We start from the raw sequence: 23,103 nt of genomic DNA, 5'->3' as shown, positions 1-23,103 counted from the left end.
TTTTAACGGGGCACAATATCTATGGGTCTTCAGGATAACTATATATATTGTTTTTTGTATAATTTTTTTTTTTAATTATATGTGGACATCCAAAGGGGAGTCTTTCGAAAATGGATGAGTGGATGTTCCACTAGGGCAAGTTGCCCACCATCCATTTATTTTCTTGTTATAAATTGTCATTCTATGGAAATGAAAATGCAAGATACATATGTTTTCTAATCTGCTCCTCTCTGTTTCTCTTACTCTTTTCTCCCTCTTAAATTGTTAAATTAATTTATTTTATAATATTTAACATTTTTATATATAAAAAAATGTAATTCTTTTTGAAGAAAAAGCTATAAAATTTTAAAAAATTATAAGACCAAAAAAGAGTAATTCTCCCCAATATGAAATTTTATTTAGTGCTTTTCGACACAAATTTAAATTTAATCGAATTTTAATATGTAAAAAAAGGCAGTCCGGTGCATTAAAGTTTTTGTTATGCGCGGGTTCACCACAAAGGGTCGTACGCAGCCTTGCCTTTGAAAAAAAAACAAAAAAACTCTGTAGTCTGCTTCGTCTATCATTTTTTTTTGTTGATATTTCACCATTTTCGCTATTTTGGTGTTTTACTGAAGCTGCTATATCCAAGTTTCGATCAGGTACATTTTTTTTAAAATCAGAAATTAGTTTGTCTGTTTTATACAAGGAAAGTTGTTTGTGCCTGTCTTCTGTTTGATGAAGTTCCTCTAAGAACCTCTCTCTGTCTATGTATTTGTCTTTTGATGGTGAATTGCTTCCATTTATTTCTTTTATCTGCAAAATTTTTATGAAAATAAAACATTGAGATATAATTGGTGAACCCTTTTTTTTGTCTCTATAGTGTAAATGATATGGAGGTGAGTGTGTTGCTTGTTGCAGGCAGAAGAATATAATGGAGTGGGCGTTTGTGCATAAAATATGGGAAAAATCGATTTCGAGCAATGTTGGTTCAGGTTTGTGAATGTAACATTTCTGAAGAAGTTTATGTGTTCTTTTTTACTTTAACATGTATAGTCAGCTGAGATGGGTTCTACCACTTTCAGGTCAACCATTGAAGGCTGCTTTGCTTTTAAATTACGACCCTAATGCCCCTTCTCGTCTGATGTCTACCATGTAAGGGAAAGTGTGGAAAAACCATTTATAGCTTTTTTGTTTTCTGTTAATGTTTATTTTGAGGTGGCTAACTGGTTATTTAAAGCAATGCAATTGATCCTTTCTAGTATGAATGTTCCGCGAGCATTACAAGTTCAGAAAGGGTATTCTGCTTTTTGGTTTCTCACGGTAGGTTTACATTGTTATATTTCTGAGTTGGTCAATAATTTGTATACTAGAGTAATCTCTTTTCAGAGAGATTAATTAAGTTAACTTCAAAACTGAACCAAGCTTCATTTCTCAGATTTGTGGTGATATTATTTGTGTGATTTCAGTATTTAACTTGGATAAGGTTTGATGCGGTTGAGTGCTTCTTGACTTTGGGAAGTTTTTTTTATTCTTAGACGTTAGTCAGAGAAATTGTGGATTCACAAATCATCCAAGTGATTAGATTGGAGAAGAAAGTAGAAAATATTCCCTACAGAAAAATCCTACTTCTATTAAGCAAAGATGGCAAGCATACTTGTACAAACTCTTAAACGAAGAAGGGGATAGAGACATTGTGTTGGGTGAATTGGTGCACTCTGATAGACTTCGGGACTTTGGGTATTGTAGGTGTGTTAGGGTTGAGGAGGTTAGACGTGCTATTAGCAGGATGATAAGGGAAAGAGCGGCTGGACCCAATGAGATTCTGGTGGAATTTTGGAAGAGCACGGACAAGGCAGGTGTGAAGTGGTTGACTAGGTTGTTTAGTGCTATTTTTAAAACGATAAGAATGACCGACGAATGGACGTGGAGTACAATGGTTCGATTGTACAAGAACAAGGGTGATATCTCAAATTGTAATAATTACAGGGGTATCAAATTGCTAAGCCACACTATGAAGGCTTGAGAGAGAGTGGTGGAGATGAGGATGAGGAAAGGGGTGTTCATTTCTGAGAATCAATTTGGATTCATGCCAGGACGTTCGACTACGGAAGCCATCCACCTTATGCAGAGATTGCTGGAGAAGTATAGTGAAAGGAAGAGGGACCTTCATATACTGTTCATTGATCTTGAAAAGGCTTATGACAAAGTCCTGAAGGATGTTCTCTAGAGGTGTTTAGAGGCTAAAGGTGTTCCGATGGTGTATATTAGGGCGATAAATGACATGTATGATGGAGTCAAGACTCAGGTTAGAATGATGAGAGGAGACTCGAAGCACTTCCCAGTTGAGATGGGGCTACATTAGGGATCAGTTCTTATCCCTTTCCTATTTCCTTTGGTAATGGATGAGTTGACGCGATCTATTTAGGAGGAGGTTCCTTGGTGTATGTTATTTGCAGACGACATAGTATTGTTTGATGAGACACGAGACAAAGTTAATGCTAGGTTAGAGGTTTAGAGACAGACTCTGGAGTCCAAAGGGTTCAGGTTGAGCATGACCAAAAAAAAGTATTTGGAGTGCAAATTTGGTATTGTGTTAGATGAAGTGGACGTAGAAGTGAGGCTTGCCACACACCCTATTCCCCAAAAAGAGTTTTAATTATCTTTTGTCCGTACTCTAGGGTAGTGGGGACATCGTATTAGGGCGGCATGGATGAAATAGATGCTTGCCTCTGGAATCTTGCATGATATGAAGGTACCACCCAAATTTAAAGGGAATTTTTAGACCATCATTGTTGTATGAGTTGGAGTGCTTGCCAGTCAAGAACTCACTTGTTCGGAAGATCATGTTGTGGAGATAAGGATGTTGAGATGGATGTGTGAGCATACTAGGAGGGACAATATTAGGAATGAGGTTATTCGGGAGAAGGTAGGAGTGACCTTTGTGGTGGACAAGATGAGGGAAGCGAGGCTAAAATGATTTGGACATGTGCAAAGGAGGTGAGTTGACGCTCCATTGAGGAGGTGCAAGAGGGTGGTTGTAGGGGGTATTCGGAGGGGTACAGGTATGCCGAGAAAATATTGGGGAGAGGTGATTAGAAAGGATTTGCCGCAGTTTCATATTACTGAGGACATGACTCTAGATAGGAAGGAGTGGCGGACGCGTATTAGGGTAGAAGTTGGGGCGAAGTGTTCTCTTGCCTTATGTTGTGTATTGTGTTTCAATTATCACACTATTTTGCTGCTGTTATTGTTTCATTCTTGTAGATTTTACATTGCCTTTCTTATTAACGACTATGCTTTCTTCATTGTTTCTTCTTCTTCTTTTACTTGGGTTGATGCACTTGAGCCGAGGGTCTTTTGGAAACAGCCTCTCTACTTCCTTGAGGTAGTGTTAAGATCTGCGTACACTCTACCCTCTCCAGACTCCACTTAGTGGGATTTCACTGGGCATGTTGTTGTTGTTGTTGTAGTAGTAGTAGACAAAAGATGGTCATCTAAAGTAGGAAGAAGAACCTAATGTTACAAGTTGTTGGTTTATATGCTAGGGGAGAAATGCCTCGGATGGCGTGGGGGGGGGGGGGAGGGGGGGAAGGTTAGTTAGCTCTTTCTTCCCTATGGCCTTTTTTGCAAAATTTGCTTTGTGAATTGTTCAGACTTTAGACGGGGGATGTCTTAGAGTGACGAAGCTTGTGTACCTGCTTAAATGAAGTTAAGATGAGTGACTTAAGTTTTGGGCTCCAGTTCCTCTTAATGAGACTAGGAAGTACTTTCTGAAACGTTTATATATAACTAAAAAATATATTTTTAGCTTTCTTGCACAGTATCATTTTTTGGTACAGAACCCCCTTTACTCTACTACTCCACCCCTGTCACTAACTGGCAAAGGAAGCTGATTTCTAATTATTGAACGTGTTGCTAATACTGAAAGCATGGAAACATTGATAAAGTAAAGTAAAGAGAAAACTCTTGTTGATTGAATGGTGAACAACAAAAAAGAATTCTGTAATGGGGGTTTTGAAGTTACATAAGAGTGTTCTGGCTCTTGGGTTTCTAATTTTTATTGACAATTAGCAAAGAATAATTTACAACACATTCACAGCAATTCTTTTAACTTTAAACAATAACATACAATTATATTCTTCACTTTCAATGCACCATGTCCAACTAGAAGCGGTTAAATATTTGAGTTTGCAAATCCGAACTGAAAAGTCAATTTGAGTATGCTGGAAAAAAGTTACTGTTCGTTATATGAATAGTATGCTTACATAAAATTGACTTGGTGCCTCCATGACATTGATATGTCCATGGGACCACCATTTACATGAGCCATGATTGAAATTGAATATTTGCGTGCCACCAACTTTGATAGATTGCTGATAAAACAATCATGTAGCCAGGTTGCATATGGCTGGATGAAATATATAGTGCTGACTTGACAATAATTAGGCAATAGTTTTGGCGATGACCTGGTGTTGATTAGGCAAAGACCATTTTTGACTACACGATAACATGGTGCTTGATGGGTAAAAGCTGAGGGCTGACTTGTCAGGTCAGATGATATGGGTTGATAAAATTGGCCTTGGGGAATTCTTGGTGCATGGGACACATGAGACAGATGGAGAAATTTTGAGGATGATGTTTTCACCATCGTGTTCTTAACGTTAAACATAAATATACAAGAATAAGTAGAACTACAAAGTGGAAGGGAAATTTTGACCAATATGGAGCCGACCTTTGGTAGTTAAAAGTTACTTGAGTCTATCAAATTGTCGAGGTTCTGATGCTTAATGACTGATACCTGTTAACAGATATAAGAAAAAGGTAAGCTCTTGTTGAATTGAGTGGTGAACAATAAATAATGGACTCCTTACAGAGTAGTTTTGAGCTAGATGAGATAAGATAAGTTCCCTAATTTCTTGATTCTCTAATGATTATGACATTCAACAACATCTATGCCTCAATCCCAAGTTAGTCGGATTCTCTATAAGAACCTCACTATCGTGTCACATAGAATTTATTCGATATTCTATATCTGGGTTTCTTTTAACTCTAGAGGTTCTCCACAATTTCAAGTGACACACACCTCTAAATAGGCTAAAGAGACTTCTAGCAGAAATTGATCCTATGCAAGTGTACTTTCAAGAATAAACCTTACACTAACTAGTTTATTTTATCTATATGGACCTTTTTCTTCTGTTTTTTTTCTTTCTATAGTCTGTGTGGATTTTTAAGGGTGGTAAGTCTTATCATTATTACAACATAATCATTAAAATATCTATACAATATTCTTAATGAGTCTCTTGGCATTCAAAAACATAATTATTACGAGTATTGCATGGGATATTTTTTAGGATTAGCATGATTTTCAACAAAAAAAACTATAAGCTATTACACCACAATGGTTCAGCATGATGTGAATGATGTAAGGTAGTACGACTTAAACCGAATATATCATTTCATCAACAAGAGCTTACAACCATGATACGAGCTTAGTGTCATCCAAACCCTGAAGGGCATTTCTCTTTTTCTTTATTCAAGTTACTTGTGATGCAACTGTTGCACTAACTATATTCTTAAGACGCAAAATGATAAAGCACCACAAGCATCTTGCTACTACGTTGGTAAGGCTAGGCAAGGTGTTTCTGTGCCAGTTGACACTATAGACAGGAGCTGAGCTGTTGACAAGCTGGAGCTCCACTAAACTGGGTGTTATAGTTATGAGGAATATCCGATATCCATTTATATCTCTTGCTTGGGGAGCATTAGGCCTGGCCTCCAAAACTTATTATAGTGTTGCCGCATCTTGTGGCTGTGTTGGTAAAGGTTAGGTAAGGTTTTTCTGTGCAAATTGACACGAAGCTGTTAAAATGTTGGAGCTCCACTAAACTGGGTAATATAGTTATGAGGGATACCCCTAGATATCTTTTGTTTGTGGTGTGTGCGCGCGGAGGGTGGGGGGGCATTAGGCATTGCCACCTGAACTTATGTTTCCTCCTCAAAATTACACTTTTCAAAGATACTAATAATGCAAAGGCTTCTCCACTTGCCCTAACTTGTGTGACTGTTGATCAAACCCTTGTGCCTCAATCAAATACCACCAGTACTGTGATAAAAGTGATCTTTTTTAATCTTTTACTATAACACAATGGTCTTTTCCACTTCAGTATAAGCAACTTGACTCGTCATTCCTGGGGCTTTCTTTTTGGTCATCTTTCCTTGAGACTTGAGATTTATTATAGTTTTAGAAGAGGAGACTGTACAACCATTATCCTTGTTCTGATCCTGGAAGCCTACATGGTTAAAGATCTTGCTTTAGGGGTATCCACAACAAAATACTGAAAATCAAAGTTCAAGTATCATTTTCTTGTCCTATACTTTGGAGTTGACAGTCTTTGGGTGAAGTAAGTACTGGCTTTCTACTGGTCCTTTTCGATTAGTAAAGATGTACTTATTGACAGTAAGAAGACTCAATATCCAAGCTTTGTACATTTACACTGATTGCTTTATGCAAAAAGATGGTTTTGCAAAGTTCATTGAATCTGGACATATATGAACATCACAAGTGCTCCCAAAATAGACCAAGTATGGTGCTCTGTATTTGTAGGAAGGTTCGTTCAGCTTTCAACTTTTATTGCACTCCGAAAACAACCAATGCTTTAGTTGTGAAGTAACAGAAGAAACTTTACATACTTTCCTCTGATATGGAACAAGAAGATCAGATAAGAAGCAAAAAAGAAAAGTTATTTCTAGAGACTTTTTAGTAGTGTCACTATGTGCAAAACTGGTTTCGTTTTTCGCTTCACTCTGTGCTTCTGTAAAATGATGTAGGTTTAAAGCCTTGTGTTTGTGCATGTAGTGCAGAGCAAGAGGGTATAATGGCAGATCCAACCGAAATGTGTGAGCTTATCAGTTTTATCAAGAGAAACAAACTGCAGACGGAGAGCTTTGTCATTGGACAGAATCAATGTGAGTTTATTGCTGTTTACAAATAAAAATATATCATGCTTGAACTTTAAGTTCCGGGAAGTATTTCATCTTTAACATGTCATCTGAACTGTATGCCAATTTGTGGTATTCCAATATTCTGAAGCTTGGAGCTGGCACTCTGGTTGAAATGTGTAGAGATAGTGATGGGGTACCTACATTCATGTTCGTACTTTGCCTCTTGCACGTGTGATATTGAGAAGTAAATGCAATATACCTATCTTTTCTTAATAACAGTTTTGTGGTGTCTGCGTGGTGGGCTGCTTATAGGGTTTGAAAGCATTGTTTGTGCACCCAGTCAATAATGCCAAGCAAAACACAAACTGTCATGCCTGTGTTTTTTTTTTTTTTGGTAATTGCAATTCTTTACAAAGGATTACTAAAATCAGAACTATCTCAATTTTTTTAATTTTTAAAAAACTATCTCAAAAATATTTTTACTAAAAACCAGAATAACTGGATTGTCTTATGAAAATAAACACCACTTAAAAACTATCTTTGCCATTTTTGTGGACAGATCTTGTAACATCAATTCATGAGAGTTGGTTCTGTGCAAGAAGCATGAGTACTTCAAAACCTGCTGGTGAAGGTGCTATTCTGATGCACACAGGGGCATTCTTCTTGATTGGATTGTAAGTATTTCCGTACTTAGGTTACAGCAGTCCAATCTGCTCCCACCATTCTATTAGACCCAAAGAAATGATAATGCATGTATAATCCTGGCCAAATTCTAGTCTGTATTCTAGAAGTCACATTGTCATGGAAACAAAGTGGGAAGAGCTAGTATAACGGGTAAATGGTCTATTTCCTATATTCATCAGGTAATTCAGCACAACGATCTATGGTGTAGTGACTAATCAAAATGCTTTGGAACATACCATCATTCTTTGGATTTTGATGCGTGAAACAAGATACTTGTTAATTATTGGCAAAGTTTCTATTTAGGACTTGGTATATTTTGAAGAAATGCATTTATATATAACAATAAGATTCCTTCAAATTCTTTTTTTGACTGTTAAGATTCCATAAAAATTCCTTCAGAGCTCTTTGTTGATCTTTTCTTAAATTCATTCAAGATGTTCCTAAGTTAAGGTCTTTGGAGAATCAATTTTTTGGTCTTCTCTTACATGTATATTTGGATAGTTGTCCTCTTTAATCTATCTCAGTACTTCAAATATTCATTTGTTGGTGATCTTTAGTCACAGTTTAAAAGAAGCATAAAGTTATCTAAACGTGACGATGTAAATTCTCACAAAGATACAAGTTTGGTTCCATTGGCTTCTTCATCCTCTCTTGGTTCACAACTCTCCATCGAGCTAAGTAATTATTCATTGTTTTGATCTCGAAAGGTCTACAAAATATGCCCAAAGTTTCTATTATTTTGTTGCCTTGTTGTCGATTTATATCCCTCTTTATACTTATAGAAAAAAAAAATCCCTCTTTCGTCATTCTTCAGTGGGACTCTGGGGCATTGGTGTTAATTAAGTTGGATGGTAGTTGAAGCTTATTCTTTTTCTTCTATGGTTATGTTTGAGTTTGATCGGACATGTCTGGTTTAGGATTGAGTTTGGATGTGCAGATCTCTCGGAAAATTATCCGACCCTAAGTTTGTGGGTTCGATGTCACCAAGGGAGCAAAAAAGGCAGGAGCTCCTAGGGAGGGTTAAAAAAAAAGTTCCACTTCTTCCCAACTATCTAGACTATGACATTTCTCTATTATCATTTGCTACTGATCAATGATGCCTTTTGGTATACGAGAGATTTTATGTTGTTCGGATTCTTTAAAAAAATAAAAAACTTGCAGGGCACATGAACCTCTTTGTCATTGGATTTAAAGCACTTAGGCCTAGTAAATGAGGGTTTTATGTGCCCAGGTCCAAAATCAAAGTTTGCTCTTAAAGTCTGTAATTCCTCATTTAAACCGAGCACTTGCAGCCTACAGAATTTACTTGAAATTGGGATTTGACTCACTGGAACCATGAATTCACTTGTTCATACAGGTATGATGGCTCGATTGGTTCAGCATCCCGTGCAATGGTAGTTCTTGATCAGTTTGCATGGCAACTTAGTCGAAGAAATCATTGATTGCTTTGTATATATGTCAAAATATGTTACATAGATCCATGGTCTCTGCATCTCAATGGATGGGATTTTTTGTTGTTGTTGTTGAATCAGTATTTCTTAAGCTGCAAGGTTGTATCACCTCACTAATTGATGGCATTTGTGATTTATTAGACATTAAAATTCTAGTTTTGATAAGTAGGTGATGTTTTCACGCGCAATTAGCCCCTGCTGGATGTGGCTGGGGAGAGGGAAGGAGCCCAGTTACATGATTGATTGTCAACTAAGCTAAGTAGCAGGATGGATATAGTTAATATTCATTTCATTAAAATTATCTAAATATGATAAATAAATATGATTTCATGAAAATATTAGGTGCAAATAAGTATTTATCAATAGAGTTTAGCCAAGGAGCAATTGGAAAAAAGTAGATATATGTAAGTTGAGGGTTGAGGATCAAAGATAAGAACATTATTGTGAAGAAGAAAGCTTGTTCGCTAGGAAAACAATCATCCTTTGTTCCAAATATATGTATATACTGTTAGTAACAATTTAATTTTAAATTTTTTATTTTTACCTTTAGTGAGATGTATTATAGTCGTACAAATAACTTTGTTTATTTTGGACCACAAGTTTAAAAAATGTTTCTTCCAATTTTAAATTTTTGCGAGTAGTTAAAAAATATCATATAAATCGTGAGGGTAAATAGTAAAATTTTTGGTGGATCTAGCCCTTGAGGCATTTGTTCATACTAAAATATTTGTCACGGAATTCAACTACTTGGGAGATCAAAACATTGAAAAACACTTTTTTTTTTCTTTTTTTTCACCCCCATTTTGGAGGATTTATAGTATTTCCACACTTCCCCTCCGGTATGACTCGAACCCAGGACCTACTGGTCGTGGGTGGAGGTGCTTAACCAACTGAGCCAGGACCCCCCAGTTGGATGATTAAGGTAAAAAATTTTTCGGTATGTGGAGTTTTCTTTCGTTGTTACGACAGATTGAGAGCAGTGCCTGTTCCCTTGTATTTGGGGGAGTTGGACGATAACTGAAGAAAACACAATGTTTCATACAGGAATTTGTCCAAATCAATATATAAATTTCTCACTTCTATTGATGAGACAATTCCATTAATTCAAACTAATTATATATCTTGCAAACTAATTATGTCATTGATACATGTTTTGTCACAAGGATAAGGGCAATCAATATGTTGAAATTGATTTCTATTCAAAAAAAATCTCCTACTGCTTCAGCTATTATCTGTAATAAGGAAAAACGAGCCGTTCATGCTTTAGTAGTTATATACTATGTCACTGAAACTAGTATTCAGACTTTCAAGGAATAGAATAAAATATTCATTTTAAGTCCAAAACGACAATTATTAAACAAAATTATGTGGGGTGGGTGGGAGGGGGGGGGGGGAGTTGGAAATTGAGCTTAATAAGTCTACTAATTGATTAGTTGTACCTTGTTGAATAATCTAGGTGAATTGGGACCAAACCAATAGTCTTTTTTTGTAGAGTTTGGCAATGTGTAAAGCAAGAGTTGATGTAATATCCTCTTGTTGAAGATGGCCCTAGCCCTTCCAATGCCTTTAAAAAGTTCAATCTGAAACCTAAAATAATTGTTAAAAAAATTAGTACTTAAAACAAGATCGGTTAAACTCAAAAATTGTTTGGAGCCATGGTTAAGTTGTCTCCGTGTGACCTATAGGTGACGAGTTGTAGGCTTGTAGCTGTGGAAACAGTCATTAATGCTCGCATTAAGATAGACTGTTTACATCATACCCCTTGAGGTGTATCTCTTTCTCAAACCCTGTTATCACACGATGCTTTGTGCATCGACTTGCTTAGGAGAAAATAAATAAATTGATGAATAAATAATGAGTACTACTAACCATGAAGAACTTTGAGCTGATCTGGTGTGCAATTTTTTATATCATCTCTGCAGCTCTTCCAGGCACCCTTAGGATCAGTACTAGGAGGCAACAAAATGTTCCGTATCTTAATTTAAAGTTAATATATAAAATAAATTCAGGACAAAATCAAATAAAATGTAAAGGGAAAAATGAAAAATGTATTATGAAGCATATTTGAAAAATCTTAGTAAATCTGATATATTGACCTGATAATGATCATAGGCTGTATTTATAATGAAAAGTGGCGTTTAAATTTGTCGAGCCACATTTTGAAGGAAAAGCACTGCACCATTTAAAATTTAAAAAATATTATATTTGAAATTTCATTAATTTGTTTGATAATTCGTAATATATGTAATTACCTTGAGGAATTAAATTTCAAAATTTAAAAATAATTATTGGTAAAATTTGTTACTGCCATTTGCCATGGCGGAATTGGTTAACAAGACCCCTGCCCCCTGGAATGGTTAACCCTTAGTTCTTGATATTATTTTTTTCATCACAAGAGAACCCACGCTATCTTTTGGGTGCACATGAAGTAAACCTCATTCCAATATAATAATCTGTAAACCACATAAAAAGGAGATAACCACACTAGACAAACTCCATGCGACGAGCTTAATCAAAAAAGGATATAGGTGTTCGAACCTAAAAACCCCCATTTGAGAGATCCCCTGCTCAATCAACTTGACAATCCTGGGGGTATTAATTCTTGATCTACCAAACCTGATTTTAACTTTGAAGTACACGATGTATGCAAATTCTTGGCGGAGCCCTAAAATTCAAAAAATAAAATAAAATGTAAGAGCAAAAGATACATTTTTCAAAAATAATACTAATAGACCATGAAAAGGTGGGAAAATAAAACATACAATGTAAAGTAACAACATCATTGAAGTACTGTTAAATAATTGCTTTCCCTGAAATATCCTTGCTGTGAAATCAATTCACATAAAGTGAAATCAATAATGTAAATTTTACCTATATAATCCATTGTGATTCTTTTCAATTATATTTTATTTTTACTCTTTTAAAAATTATCCGAAATTCCTTTTTTTGATGGAATCCGAATACATCACGTACGTCCTGATACATCACGTAAAGCGATGTATCCGATCGATTAATCGCATAAAGTAATGTATCTAATGTCCTGATACATCACGTAAATGATGTATCTGACAGATACATCACGTAAAGTGATATCTCCGACCGATACATCACGTGATGTATCCGACCGATACATCGCGTAAAGTGATGTATCAGAGAATAGGAAAGAGTAGGAATTTTTGTAAAATTTTTAAATGATAATTTTTTTTAGGGAATGTGATAAAATAAGTTATGTAATTAGGTAATTTTTTCATCAGTAATAGTAAAAATAAAATATGTTATTTACTATGAGATGTTTTTGATATAAATGTCGTATATTTTCCATGGAACACACATATTTATATATGAACAAATAGTGTTGGCCCTTGCTAGCAAGGGCCAACGTTGAAACAATTTTCTTAGCTAAGTGTTACATTGTTTATAGGCCAAATTACCTTTTTACACAACTTCCCCTAATATATTTACTTTTACTCCCATATACACCAAAAAATTTCCAAATTTCCTCCTTTTCCTTTCTCTCTCTAAAAGTCACTGATACATCCGCCCTATCCCTCTTTTCTTGCCCTAATTTGCTCCTTCAAGTGTTAATCAGGTTCCAAATAAGGTAATGTATCAATCTTTCCTTATATGAAACTTTAATTCATCCTCATTCAATATGATTTCTCCTAAAATTTGTATATTTTGATTTCTTCTGAAAATCTTTGATAAATCTTCTAATTTTTTATCATTTGCTTTCTTCTGTAAATCTATCTATTTGTGTTTCTCATACTTTAGCTTATACATATGGATTCCGTTCATGGTCTCAAACAGTCCACTAAAAATCAACGAATTCTTGTTTCTCCCGGGTCTGATTCGTCTTGGGAAGGTTACGACGAAGTTAGATCAAAACATCGTAACGATCCAGCAGTGATGAATAAGCTACGAGAGAATTTGAAGTCAAAAGCTACAGTTAAACATGCACCCAATGAAATAGTCAAAAAGATTGAAGGGGTTACAACACGCCCTAATCTCCCAAAGGTATGTGTTCAATTAAGTTTTTTTGTTTTAGAATGAATTTTTTGTGAAGGTTTTAATGTTTCTGATACATATCATTTATGTATCAGATACATAATATCTTTTTAAAAGGAAATCTTTTGGAGGTTTTTTATTTCCGATACATCATGTTTAAGTGTCTGTTGTTTTAATTTTTAATGATTCTGATACATATACATTTATGTATCAGATACATATTATCTTTTTCAAATGTATTTTTTTTGGAGCTTTTATATTTCTGATACATCATTATTAAGTTTTAGTTTCTGTTATTTTAATTTTTAATGACTCTGATACATATATATTTATGTATCAGATACATAATGTATTTTTCAAATGTAAATATTTGAGATTTACTATTTCTGATACATCATGTTTAAGTCTCAGTTTATGTTATTTCAAGTTTAATGAATCTGATACATCTACATTTATGTATCAGATACATAATGTATGTTTCATATGAAATTTTTTGAGAATTACTAATTCTGATTCATCATCTTTAAGCCTCAGTATTTGTTATTTCAAGTTTTAATGATTCTGATACATATATATTTATGTATCAGATACATAATGTATTTTTCAAATGCAATTTTTTTTGGGATTTACTATTTCTGATACACCATGTGTAAGTGTCATTTTTTGATGTTTCAAATTTTAATGATTCTAATACATATACATGTATGTATCAGAATATAATATATAATTGTTTCTGATACATCTTCTGTATGTATCAGAATCTCATCTTATGCATCAGATATCTTAATGCATATGATACATCGTATCCATGTATAGAGTTCAAGTTGTATTTAACCATTTTCATGTCAATGCAGGGAATGAAATACGTCATCAAGAAGATCCCGTCACACCCATTGAGATTCGAAACGGCATATAGGGCTAATTTTCTTGATGATTTTGAATCATCAATAGGTGAAGAAGGTATAAAGTTATTTAGGCAATCTATATTTGGTCACTACTTAGATATGCCAAACTGCAACTTTCAAGGGCAAATCATCAAATGCCTCTTACTTCTTGAGGTAGACCAAAAAAACAAAGAAGAACTGCACATTCGTCATGTGCAGGGTAATATACTGCGATTTACAATAAATGATTTTGCTATCATTACTGGTTTGCGATGCACCGGTAATATGAATGACTTCAAGTATTCTGATGATCAAGCAAGTAGATTATTGTCTTTATATTTTCCTGGTGCCAAAAATGGGGTCAACAAAGCTCGTTTCGTTGAGCGTTTTCTGGTTGGAGGATGGAAAACAAACGAAGATGCCGTTCAGATGGCCATTCTCTATTTCATCCATACTTTTGTTTTTTCTCAACTAGGTGATGCACCTATATCAGTTGATGATTTTAAGATGGTAGAAGATGGTAGTTATGAGCAATATCCATGGGGGAAATTAGCATATTCAAAATTGATAAAAGGAATGCGTCAGGAGTTTTCAAATGCCAAACAAATGTATCGTCTAGGCGGCATGCCATACGCTCTGAATGTTTGGATATATGAATGTGCATCTCAAGTTCCCTCTGAAATTGCTGTAAGAGTGGGTAATAAAATTCCCAGAATTCTTAACTGGCGTGTTGTCGCCGTGAAGCCAAAATTTGAGACATTCATGTCTACCATCTTCAGTGAGGTACATGCTTTGAATATTATTCGTTTATGCACTGATTCATTATACATAAAATCTAAGATACATTATATATCCATGACCTTGATACAGTATAATTTGATTCATAAAGTAGATGTATCAGCTCATATATTTATGTATCAGGATATAAATGTATCAAGATATAATGTATCTTATACATATACTTTATATAACCTTTCTGATACATATAATGGTATGTATCAGAAAGGTATTTACAGCTCATGAAAACTCATTTATCAGTATTTACAACTCATGAAAACTCTATCTTATGTATCAAATTATAATGTATCTAGAATTACATCTCATGATACATCTGAATGTATGTATCAGATAATGTTGTTTTTCTATCAATTTAGCATGTATGAAGGATTAATGTTTCTGATACATCATGTTTATGTATCAGAATTAACATGTATCAATTATTCAATTTTTTTGCAGTATCCATGCTCCAACATTGTCCAATCTCAACATGAAATGGAATCTATTGTCGTTCATGACAGCCAATAGAAACCTGAAGATTCAACATCGGCTGCCAAGGTCAATTTCAGAAAACCTCATGAAGTCACTGGATTTGAGGACTTCTCAACAACACCACCCACTGAATTTTTAAAGAGATCCAGGGATGTCGCTGAGACATCTTCTCCACCTCCTTCCAAGAGAATGAAGACTTCCCCTGCTAAAAAGCCAATTCAAGTAGAAACAGCCAACATGCATAAGGATTTCATACCACCAAATGAATCAGAAAATCTTGTTTCTCCTGACAATGAACCGGGGGCAAAGTCACCAAAGGAATCAGAAAAGCCTGTTTCTCCTGACAATGTACCAGGGGCGAAGTCAGCTTTAGGAGGTGAATCTTCCGGTCATTCGGATCGAATTATTCATATGCAATTCAAAGCATTGAAGAAGTCCATAAAGAAGTCTCTAAAGAGATACGTAAGTTATTACTTTAAGATGTATCACGTACAATATACTTTTAATTAGGTGATACATTCTGATTTTTCATATACTTGTATCAAGGTTGACCGGAAGTTCAAGCGTTTGGAGAACAAAATGGATTCAAATCACATTGATCTTTTGAAAGCCATCGACAGTATGGCGAACCGAATGACTGGCACATCATCTCAAGTTAAAAAAGATGATTTTGATCAATCATTCCATGTGGTTGAACAACAAGAAGCACCTACTGGATTGGAGGTGCATAATTTTGCAAATAAATTTGACCCACCCCAAAAAAATGACAAATCTAATGTCCAGGAAGATATTAAGGTACATACATCATGTAATATTTGATATTTATGCTTTTAAACTTCTGGATAATTTTCATTGTCATGTATCAATTGTAAATGTTATTATGTTTTCAGGGACCTGAACCATCTACCATGATAAATCAGGTGGACAACATATCGGAACAAAGCATTTTAGCAGATGTTCCTGAATTATTTGATCAGCAAGTTTATTCTGATACATTAAAGGTAATGTATCAGAAACAAATTGATGAATAATTTGATTCTATATATATATTTTGTATAAGCTCTACCTCTTTAAATATATATATATATATATATATATCTAGATATTTAGTACATATATATCATAAGTAAATGTTATTATGTTTCCAGGAAGATGAACCATCCGTCAAGGATGTATCAGCACACCAAATGGAACCACAAAGAGCAGATACTGATCAGCTTATTGCTGATTCTGATACATTACAGGTAATGTATCAGATTCTTTACTGAGATAAAATCAACATTATTAATTTTTTTAATGACGTTATACATTACGTGTAGAACACTGTAAAGAAAGATGGAAGAGTAGCTGATGATAAATCTGCCAAAGTAGAAGAGCAAGTCGAGGAGATTGAAAAAGAAAAAATCAAACCAAGCACATCAGAATCCAATACTTCAGCACCATTTTCGACCGAAACTCTGGATGTGATAGATGCTCTAATATACGGACTTCCATTACCAGCCATGCCATTGACAGCTGTTAGTCATGAGCAAGTTCAGGATGAATGTCTATTACGCGATAGCCAGCTACCAACCACTCTTCCATCAAAAGCTAATGTATTGTCTGACGATGCGAAGACACCATCTCGAAGAAGCAGGATTCCTTCGAAGATCTTACAGTCGCCGTATCTTTCAAACTTTGGGTCGAGTGAAAAGGAAAAGGAAAATTTGTCAGATGTTACGCATCAGACACACCCTTTTGAAGGTTTTGGTATATGCTATCAACCCCCTTCCGAGCTTGTCACAGACTACTCTGAATGGATAGATAAAGGACTTCTAAAATCACATGGCAACAAGTAAGTATGACATATTCAACTTATACCCATACAAGTCGTGTATTATATTTGTTATGTTATTAAACTACAAGTTTCCATTCAGGAATTCGAAGGAGGATCATTACAGATCTAAGTGCTCTTCATTCGGCTTTGAAAAAATGGACCTTGTTGTGGCATTTCCTAAAGATAAGAACTGGTTCTACCTAATGTCACAGCCGGACAGATGCTGGAAGGATGAGGTAAAAATTTCATCATAAATAATATGATACAACTCATACTAACTACCTGATACATACATATTAATGTATCTGATACATAGATAGATAAATGTATCTGATACATACATAATCTGATATGTGATGCTAGTTGTTATATAACTAATACTTTCTTAAAATGTGCAGCACATCGATGTAATATTTTACTACCTTCGGAAGAAATCGAAGATGCAGTTGAGCAATCAGTATCGATACACAACGACAAATTACATTTTCAAAAATTACATCGAATATGCACACACACGCTACTATCACCTTCCACCTAACATTTCTACACAAGAAGATATGACAAGGGCCACTGTTACAGCTCATCAAGAGAGATCCGTGAAGAACATAATAAGAGGTTTCTCAATACCAGCCGGTTTGCCGTGGCATTTGGTAGATGAGGTATACATTCCAGTGAACTGCGACATGGATTTTCATTGGGTTCTTGCGGTAGTTGTGTTGAAAGAGAGATTGATACGTGTGTATGATTCATCGCCTAGACGAAGAAGTAGCAACCCTTCCCAAGATATCCAAAAGATAGCAGCAATGCTACCAACATACCTGCAAGACAGTGGTTTCTTTGACAACAACGAACGTACTGATTGGTCGTCTCTTGATTCATACAAGGACAAATCAATCGGTAATATGCTTGAACCACATCACCCATTAGCAGTTGAGTATGTTGAAGGAATTGCGCAACAGGGAAGTGGCAGCTTGTGAGTATTAACATCGGCTATGTATACCTAAATCATTCATATGTCAATTTTACTTTTTTTAAATTCCTGTATTCCTTTATTTGCAGGGATTGTGGAGTTTTCCTGGCCATGTTTGCTGAATATCTTAGTGATGGAATTTCTATTCCAAGTACCGGACTAAACGCTGAATTCTTCCGTTCAAGATATGCCGCACTCTTATGGAGATATGGTTGTCAGAAGGCCATGGATGGTTATGTTAGCGATAACGACGATCCAAAAAAACCAAGGAGAGACATATCTCCAAACCAAGGAGAACTGATTGATGTCTAATAATTTTTTTTTTGATAGTAAACATTTTAGGTGATTCTGATTCTTCCAATGTATCTGATACATAAACTGTAATGTATCAGATTTAGTATATTTTAATATTTCTATACCTCAGATTTATTATGTTTTTCTCTGGTGTCAAAATGGAATATAAATTCAAAGTTTATGTTTTATACTCTACTGTATCAAACTTGTATCGAGTATAATATTCATAAGTGTCACATTTTGTGAATTCTGATACATGAATCAAGTTTCTTTTATTATGATACATCATGCACATGTATCAGATTCTCATTTCTCAATATTTAATGATTCTGATACATTAATTTTTTGCATAAGAATTCTATGTCTCAAGATTTAAAGTATATGATACATCTTGCTTATGTATCAGATTCGCATTTATCAAGATTTACTGCATATGATAATCTACAACCTATATCAAATAGGATCTTATGTATCACCAACAACTTTTGTGTAATTATGGTTGTCGAAAAGACAAGAATGTTTATGTTTGGGAAAATAACGATCCAAAAAATAAACCATGTGAGATTTGTCATTAATCCATGTCATGGCGAACCGATGGACGTCCTGTATTTTATTTTAAAAAAAATTGTAGCAATAAAATGTTCTAATCTTGATACATAAAAAAATTGTCATTAAAAGATTTTTATATTTATGTCACGTGTCAAACTCAAATATAAAATATAATAATAGATGTTATTTTATGATTCAATTAGAATGTACACCGAGATACCACAAACATCATATCTATTTAGGAATGAAATTACAAGTCTTTCTGTTGTGGTCTTCGTGGCCACAACGTCCACAAGAATTTGTGCTACTTGTTATTTTCTCATTAGCGAACTTTTTTCTCTCTTTCTTTGGTCTTCCTGGCATCCTTTTGTATATTGGCGGCAAGACAATTTCTTCCAAAATTTCCTTCGGAGCAGTCCAGTCTTTCTTATCTGGCATTGGAACCATTGGTAATTCATAAGTATTTGCCAACGCCTCTGGTTTGTAGTAATCAGAACAATATGGGTGCAGGTCAGTAATGTTCTTGCTCTTCAACACTGCAATTGCATGTGGACATGGTATCTCGTCTAATTGAAATCTACCACAAGTGCATGTTTTTCTCTCTAGACACACAATGTATCTTATACCTAATTCGTAAACAGAATAAAGATACTCTGATGAAGCAACAACCTGCAGGAATTATATTTCAAATTTATGTATCAGTACTGCTTCCTCACATACACAACTATGTATCGAAACTGATGTTAAAGGGTAATAATTATCACAGGATATACATATCAGATGAATCAACAGCCAGCCAGAAATAAATTTCACATATATGTATCAGAAAGTACGTATCAATTACAGAAATAATGTATCAGAACTGATGTATCAGTATGTATTTTAAACATGTTATGTTTATATGTGTCAGTACTTATGTATCAACTACACATTTGATGTATCCGAATTGATATATCAGTGTATAATGAGCACAGGCTTTACTTGAATAACGAAGCAACAAACTGATATAAATAAACTTCACATATATCTAATAGTACTTATGTATCATCTACATTAATAATGTATCTACACTAATGTATCAGTATATATTTAGAACAATTTATGCATAACTGATTAATCATCAGCCTGAAGGAAAATAATCTTTACATATATGTACAAGAACTTATGTATCAAATGTAGAACTTATGTATCATAATTGAAGTTTTATTATTTAATTAGCACATGTTATACATAACTGATGAATCATCAGCCACCAAGAAATAAATAACACATATATGTATCATAAATTATGATTCAATTACAGAAAAGATGTATTAGAACGGATGTATCAATATATATGTATCAGAAAGTATGTATCAGAAAGTATCTATCATGTACCAGAACTGATGTATCAGTATATATGTGTCAGAAAGTATGTATCGTGTACCTTCATTCTCGAACACTTGATCGTGTTTGAAACTAGGATGTCTTCGAATTTTCTACCCAAAGTATGTTTTGTATAAGATGCTATTTCTCTATTTCTGCAGTTCCAAGAACCAAATAACATTCTCGTTTGCTCCAAAAAGTCAATTATAGGCAGCTCTCGTGCTTCAACAAGACATCCATTGATACATTCTGCGATGTTAGAAGTCATCATTCTACCCCTGTTGACAGTGGCATGAACCCTTGACCACTTTTCGTATCCTGTATTTTTTAAATATTGTGCCACCCGTTGATCGATTCTTTCAATTTTGGCCATTAATTTATCGACTTCATCTTTTCGGTATGCCTTGGCCATTGAATAGAAGATGTCACTTAGTACAACTTTGCTCCTTCTGTATTTAGTACATACATTTTTCCATATATGCCATATGCATGCAAAATGAGGAACATTGGGAAATACCATGCTTACACTCTTGATTATGCTTTCGTTCCTATCTGATACAACACACATATTATCCCTCTCTCCAAATGCATTCTTGAAATTCTGAAAAATCCACGTCCATGATGAATCATTTTCTGTATCAACAATACCATACGCCAACGGCAATATGCAACCTAATAAATCAATAATATCGATACAATAGTTATTAGAATTCATCAGAAACACAACAAACGTGAAAAATGAGATGACACACTATTATTCAATAAGAAACAGTATAAGAAAGTAATACCTGCCCCATCAAGTGTGCTAGCTGATACAAACGTCCCTTTATAAGGTCCATCAAGATGTGCACCGTCAACAACAACTACTGGTCGACAAAACTGAAACCCCCTCATCAAAGGCCTTAACGCTATGAACAAATACATGAATTCATCAGTTGATGACTTGTGCATACTTATGTACGAATTTGGATATACGGTTTTTAGAATATGTATATATACAGGCAGCTGTCTATATCCATCAGCAGGTTTTCCCCTTAACATCTGCAAATCATGCTCCTTTGAACGCCATGCCTGTTGATAGGTAATATCAATCCCATATGCTGATTTAATATCCTCTCGTATATCATTAGGGGTGACAATTCTCTTATGATTAACCAATTTAGGGGCTGTGAATGCACTAACAAAAGCCTTTGTAGCATGAACTTTGTTGAAAATCCTATCTCTCAGTGCACATGAATGTTCACTATTGAAATATCTAACTTTGAATATATCCGTTTTTTTCCAACATGAAGCTTTCATTCTCCAACAACATCCTTCTGAAAGGCATACTATCACATAACTGCATTTGTATTAAAAAAATGACATGTATCATATCAATATTTTTTCATTTATAATATCAACAAATACAGTGACATACTGATAGGAAGTGTGTCAACCCATGTACTTGATACATGCTTCTTTGTATGTATTGTTAAAAAAAAACATCTGATACATAGAGTATTATGAATCTGATACATACTGACAACATTATTATCATTTTTTGACTGAGTTACAGGAATGTAGTTTTGATGTATCATGACATAAAATATTATTTTATTTTAAGAATGTATCATGCAAAGATAGTAATACGTATCTGATACATACTGTTGGATACTATCCAACATCAAAATTTCCAAATGCAGAAATCGAGTTTTGATGTATCATGACATGAAATATTATTTTATTTTAAGAATGTATCATGCAAAGACAGTAATATGTATCTGATACATACTGTTGGATACTATCCAACATCAAAATTTCCAAATGCAGAAATCGAGTTTTGATGTATCATGACATGAAAAATTATTTTATTTTAAGAATGTATCAGATACAAACAGTAATATATATCTGATACATACTGTTGGATACTATCCAACATCAAAATTTCCAAATGCAGAAATGGAGATTTGATGTATCATGACATGAAAAATTATTTTATTTTAAGAATGTATCAGATACACACAGTAATATGTATCTGATACATACTGTTGGATGGTATCCAACATCAAAATTTCCAGATGCAGAAATGTAGTTTTGATGTATCATTACATAAAAAATTATTTTACTTTAAGAATGTATCAGATACACACTGTAATATGTATCTGATACATACTGTTGGATAGTATCCAACATCAAAATTTCCAGATGCAGAAATGTAGTTTTGATGTATCATGACATAAAAAATTATTTTACTTTAAGAATGTATCAGATACACACTGTAATATGTATCTGATACATACTGTTGGATACTATCCAACATTAAAATTTTCAAATGCATAATATGCGCATACCTTTTACTGTCGGATCTTTTAACCTTGAAATTAAATTCATTATTGATTTTGTATTTGGCCATTACATCAACTAGAGTTGCTTTATCCTTATAGAATTGATTCTCCTTTACTTCCGCACCATTTGTATCATCTATGTAGTTCGTCAACTCCAATTCTGCTATATAACAACTTGCAACTTTACCAGATTCTTCTAAACCAAAATTATGGAACTCATTCGCATTTGATTCGGCACAAACGATTGCTCCAGATGTACTGTCGAATGATTTTATCTCACATCTTTTTATATCAAAGCTTGATATGCACAGGGGATAATTCACGAAACTAGGCTCTTTCTTCTTCAACTCTATGTAAAGATTAACACCCATATCATTACGAATATATATTGGCGACGAGTTACCTTCAACTATGTATCGGATTTCAATTTCTTTCTCTGATTCATCCACACTCAATTCAGCAGCGATTGCTGCTTTTAAATTTGAGTAAGATACATTGTCACCGACAACGATTCCATCACTTTTGTATTGTTCATAAGTAATATCAGATTGCCAAACTCCAAAATGTC

The 23,103-nt window shown here is 34.3% G+C and overlaps 3 protein-coding genes across 5 annotated transcripts; 2 read left to right on the top strand and 1 right to left on the bottom strand.

Moving 5' to 3' along the window:
- Positions 1–527: 527 nt before the first annotated feature.
- On the top strand, positions 528–9,209 carry LOC129889534 (uncharacterized). 3 transcript variants are annotated; one of them, XM_055964874.1, is made up of 6 exons: positions 528–641; positions 863–974; positions 1,065–1,134; positions 6,839–6,948; positions 7,484–7,598; positions 8,966–9,209. In XM_055964874.1, the coding sequence occupies exons 2-6, from the start codon at positions 914–916 to the stop codon at positions 9,048–9,050; spliced, it is 441 nt and encodes a 146-aa protein (XP_055820849.1). In that variant the 5' UTR covers positions 528–641; positions 863–913; the 3' UTR covers positions 9,051–9,209. The 3 variants fall into 3 exon arrangements, with proteins under 3 accessions (XP_055820849.1, XP_055820848.1, XP_055820850.1); XM_055964873.1 differs by having other exon boundaries at positions 529–641; positions 901–974; XM_055964875.1 differs by lacking the exon at positions 8,966–9,209 and adding an exon at positions 7,788–7,910 and having other exon boundaries at positions 529–641; positions 901–974.
- Positions 9,210–14,455: 5,246 nt separating this feature from the next.
- LOC129890713 (uncharacterized) lies at positions 14,456–18,315 on the top strand. Its single transcript, XM_055966207.1, has 9 exons — positions 14,456–14,731; positions 15,254–15,640; positions 15,764–15,940; positions 16,108–16,218; positions 16,366–16,461; positions 16,537–17,051; positions 17,134–17,269; positions 17,465–18,006; positions 18,093–18,315. The coding sequence occupies exons 1-9, from the start codon at positions 14,456–14,458 to the stop codon at positions 18,313–18,315; spliced, it is 2,463 nt and encodes an 820-aa protein (XP_055822182.1).
- A 748-nt stretch (positions 18,316–19,063) lies between these two features.
- On the bottom strand, positions 19,064–20,623 carry LOC129888439 (uncharacterized). Its single transcript, XM_055963412.1, has 2 exons — positions 20,273–20,623; positions 19,064–19,515 (listed from the first exon to the last, which is right to left on the bottom strand). The coding sequence occupies exons 1-2, from the start codon at positions 20,621–20,623 to the stop codon at positions 19,081–19,083; spliced, it is 786 nt and encodes a 261-aa protein (XP_055819387.1). The 3' UTR covers positions 19,064–19,080.
- Between the last annotated feature and the right edge of the window lie 2,480 nt (positions 20,624–23,103).

This window comes from Solanum dulcamara, chromosome 5 (genome assembly GCF_947179165.1).
Source record: "Solanum dulcamara chromosome 5, daSolDulc1.2, whole genome shotgun sequence".
Lineage (NCBI taxonomy): Eukaryota > Viridiplantae > Streptophyta > Magnoliopsida > Solanales > Solanaceae > Solanum > Solanum dulcamara.
The sequence above is the reverse complement of the archived record's forward strand: the minus strand, read 5'-3'. Positions and strand labels throughout refer to the sequence as shown.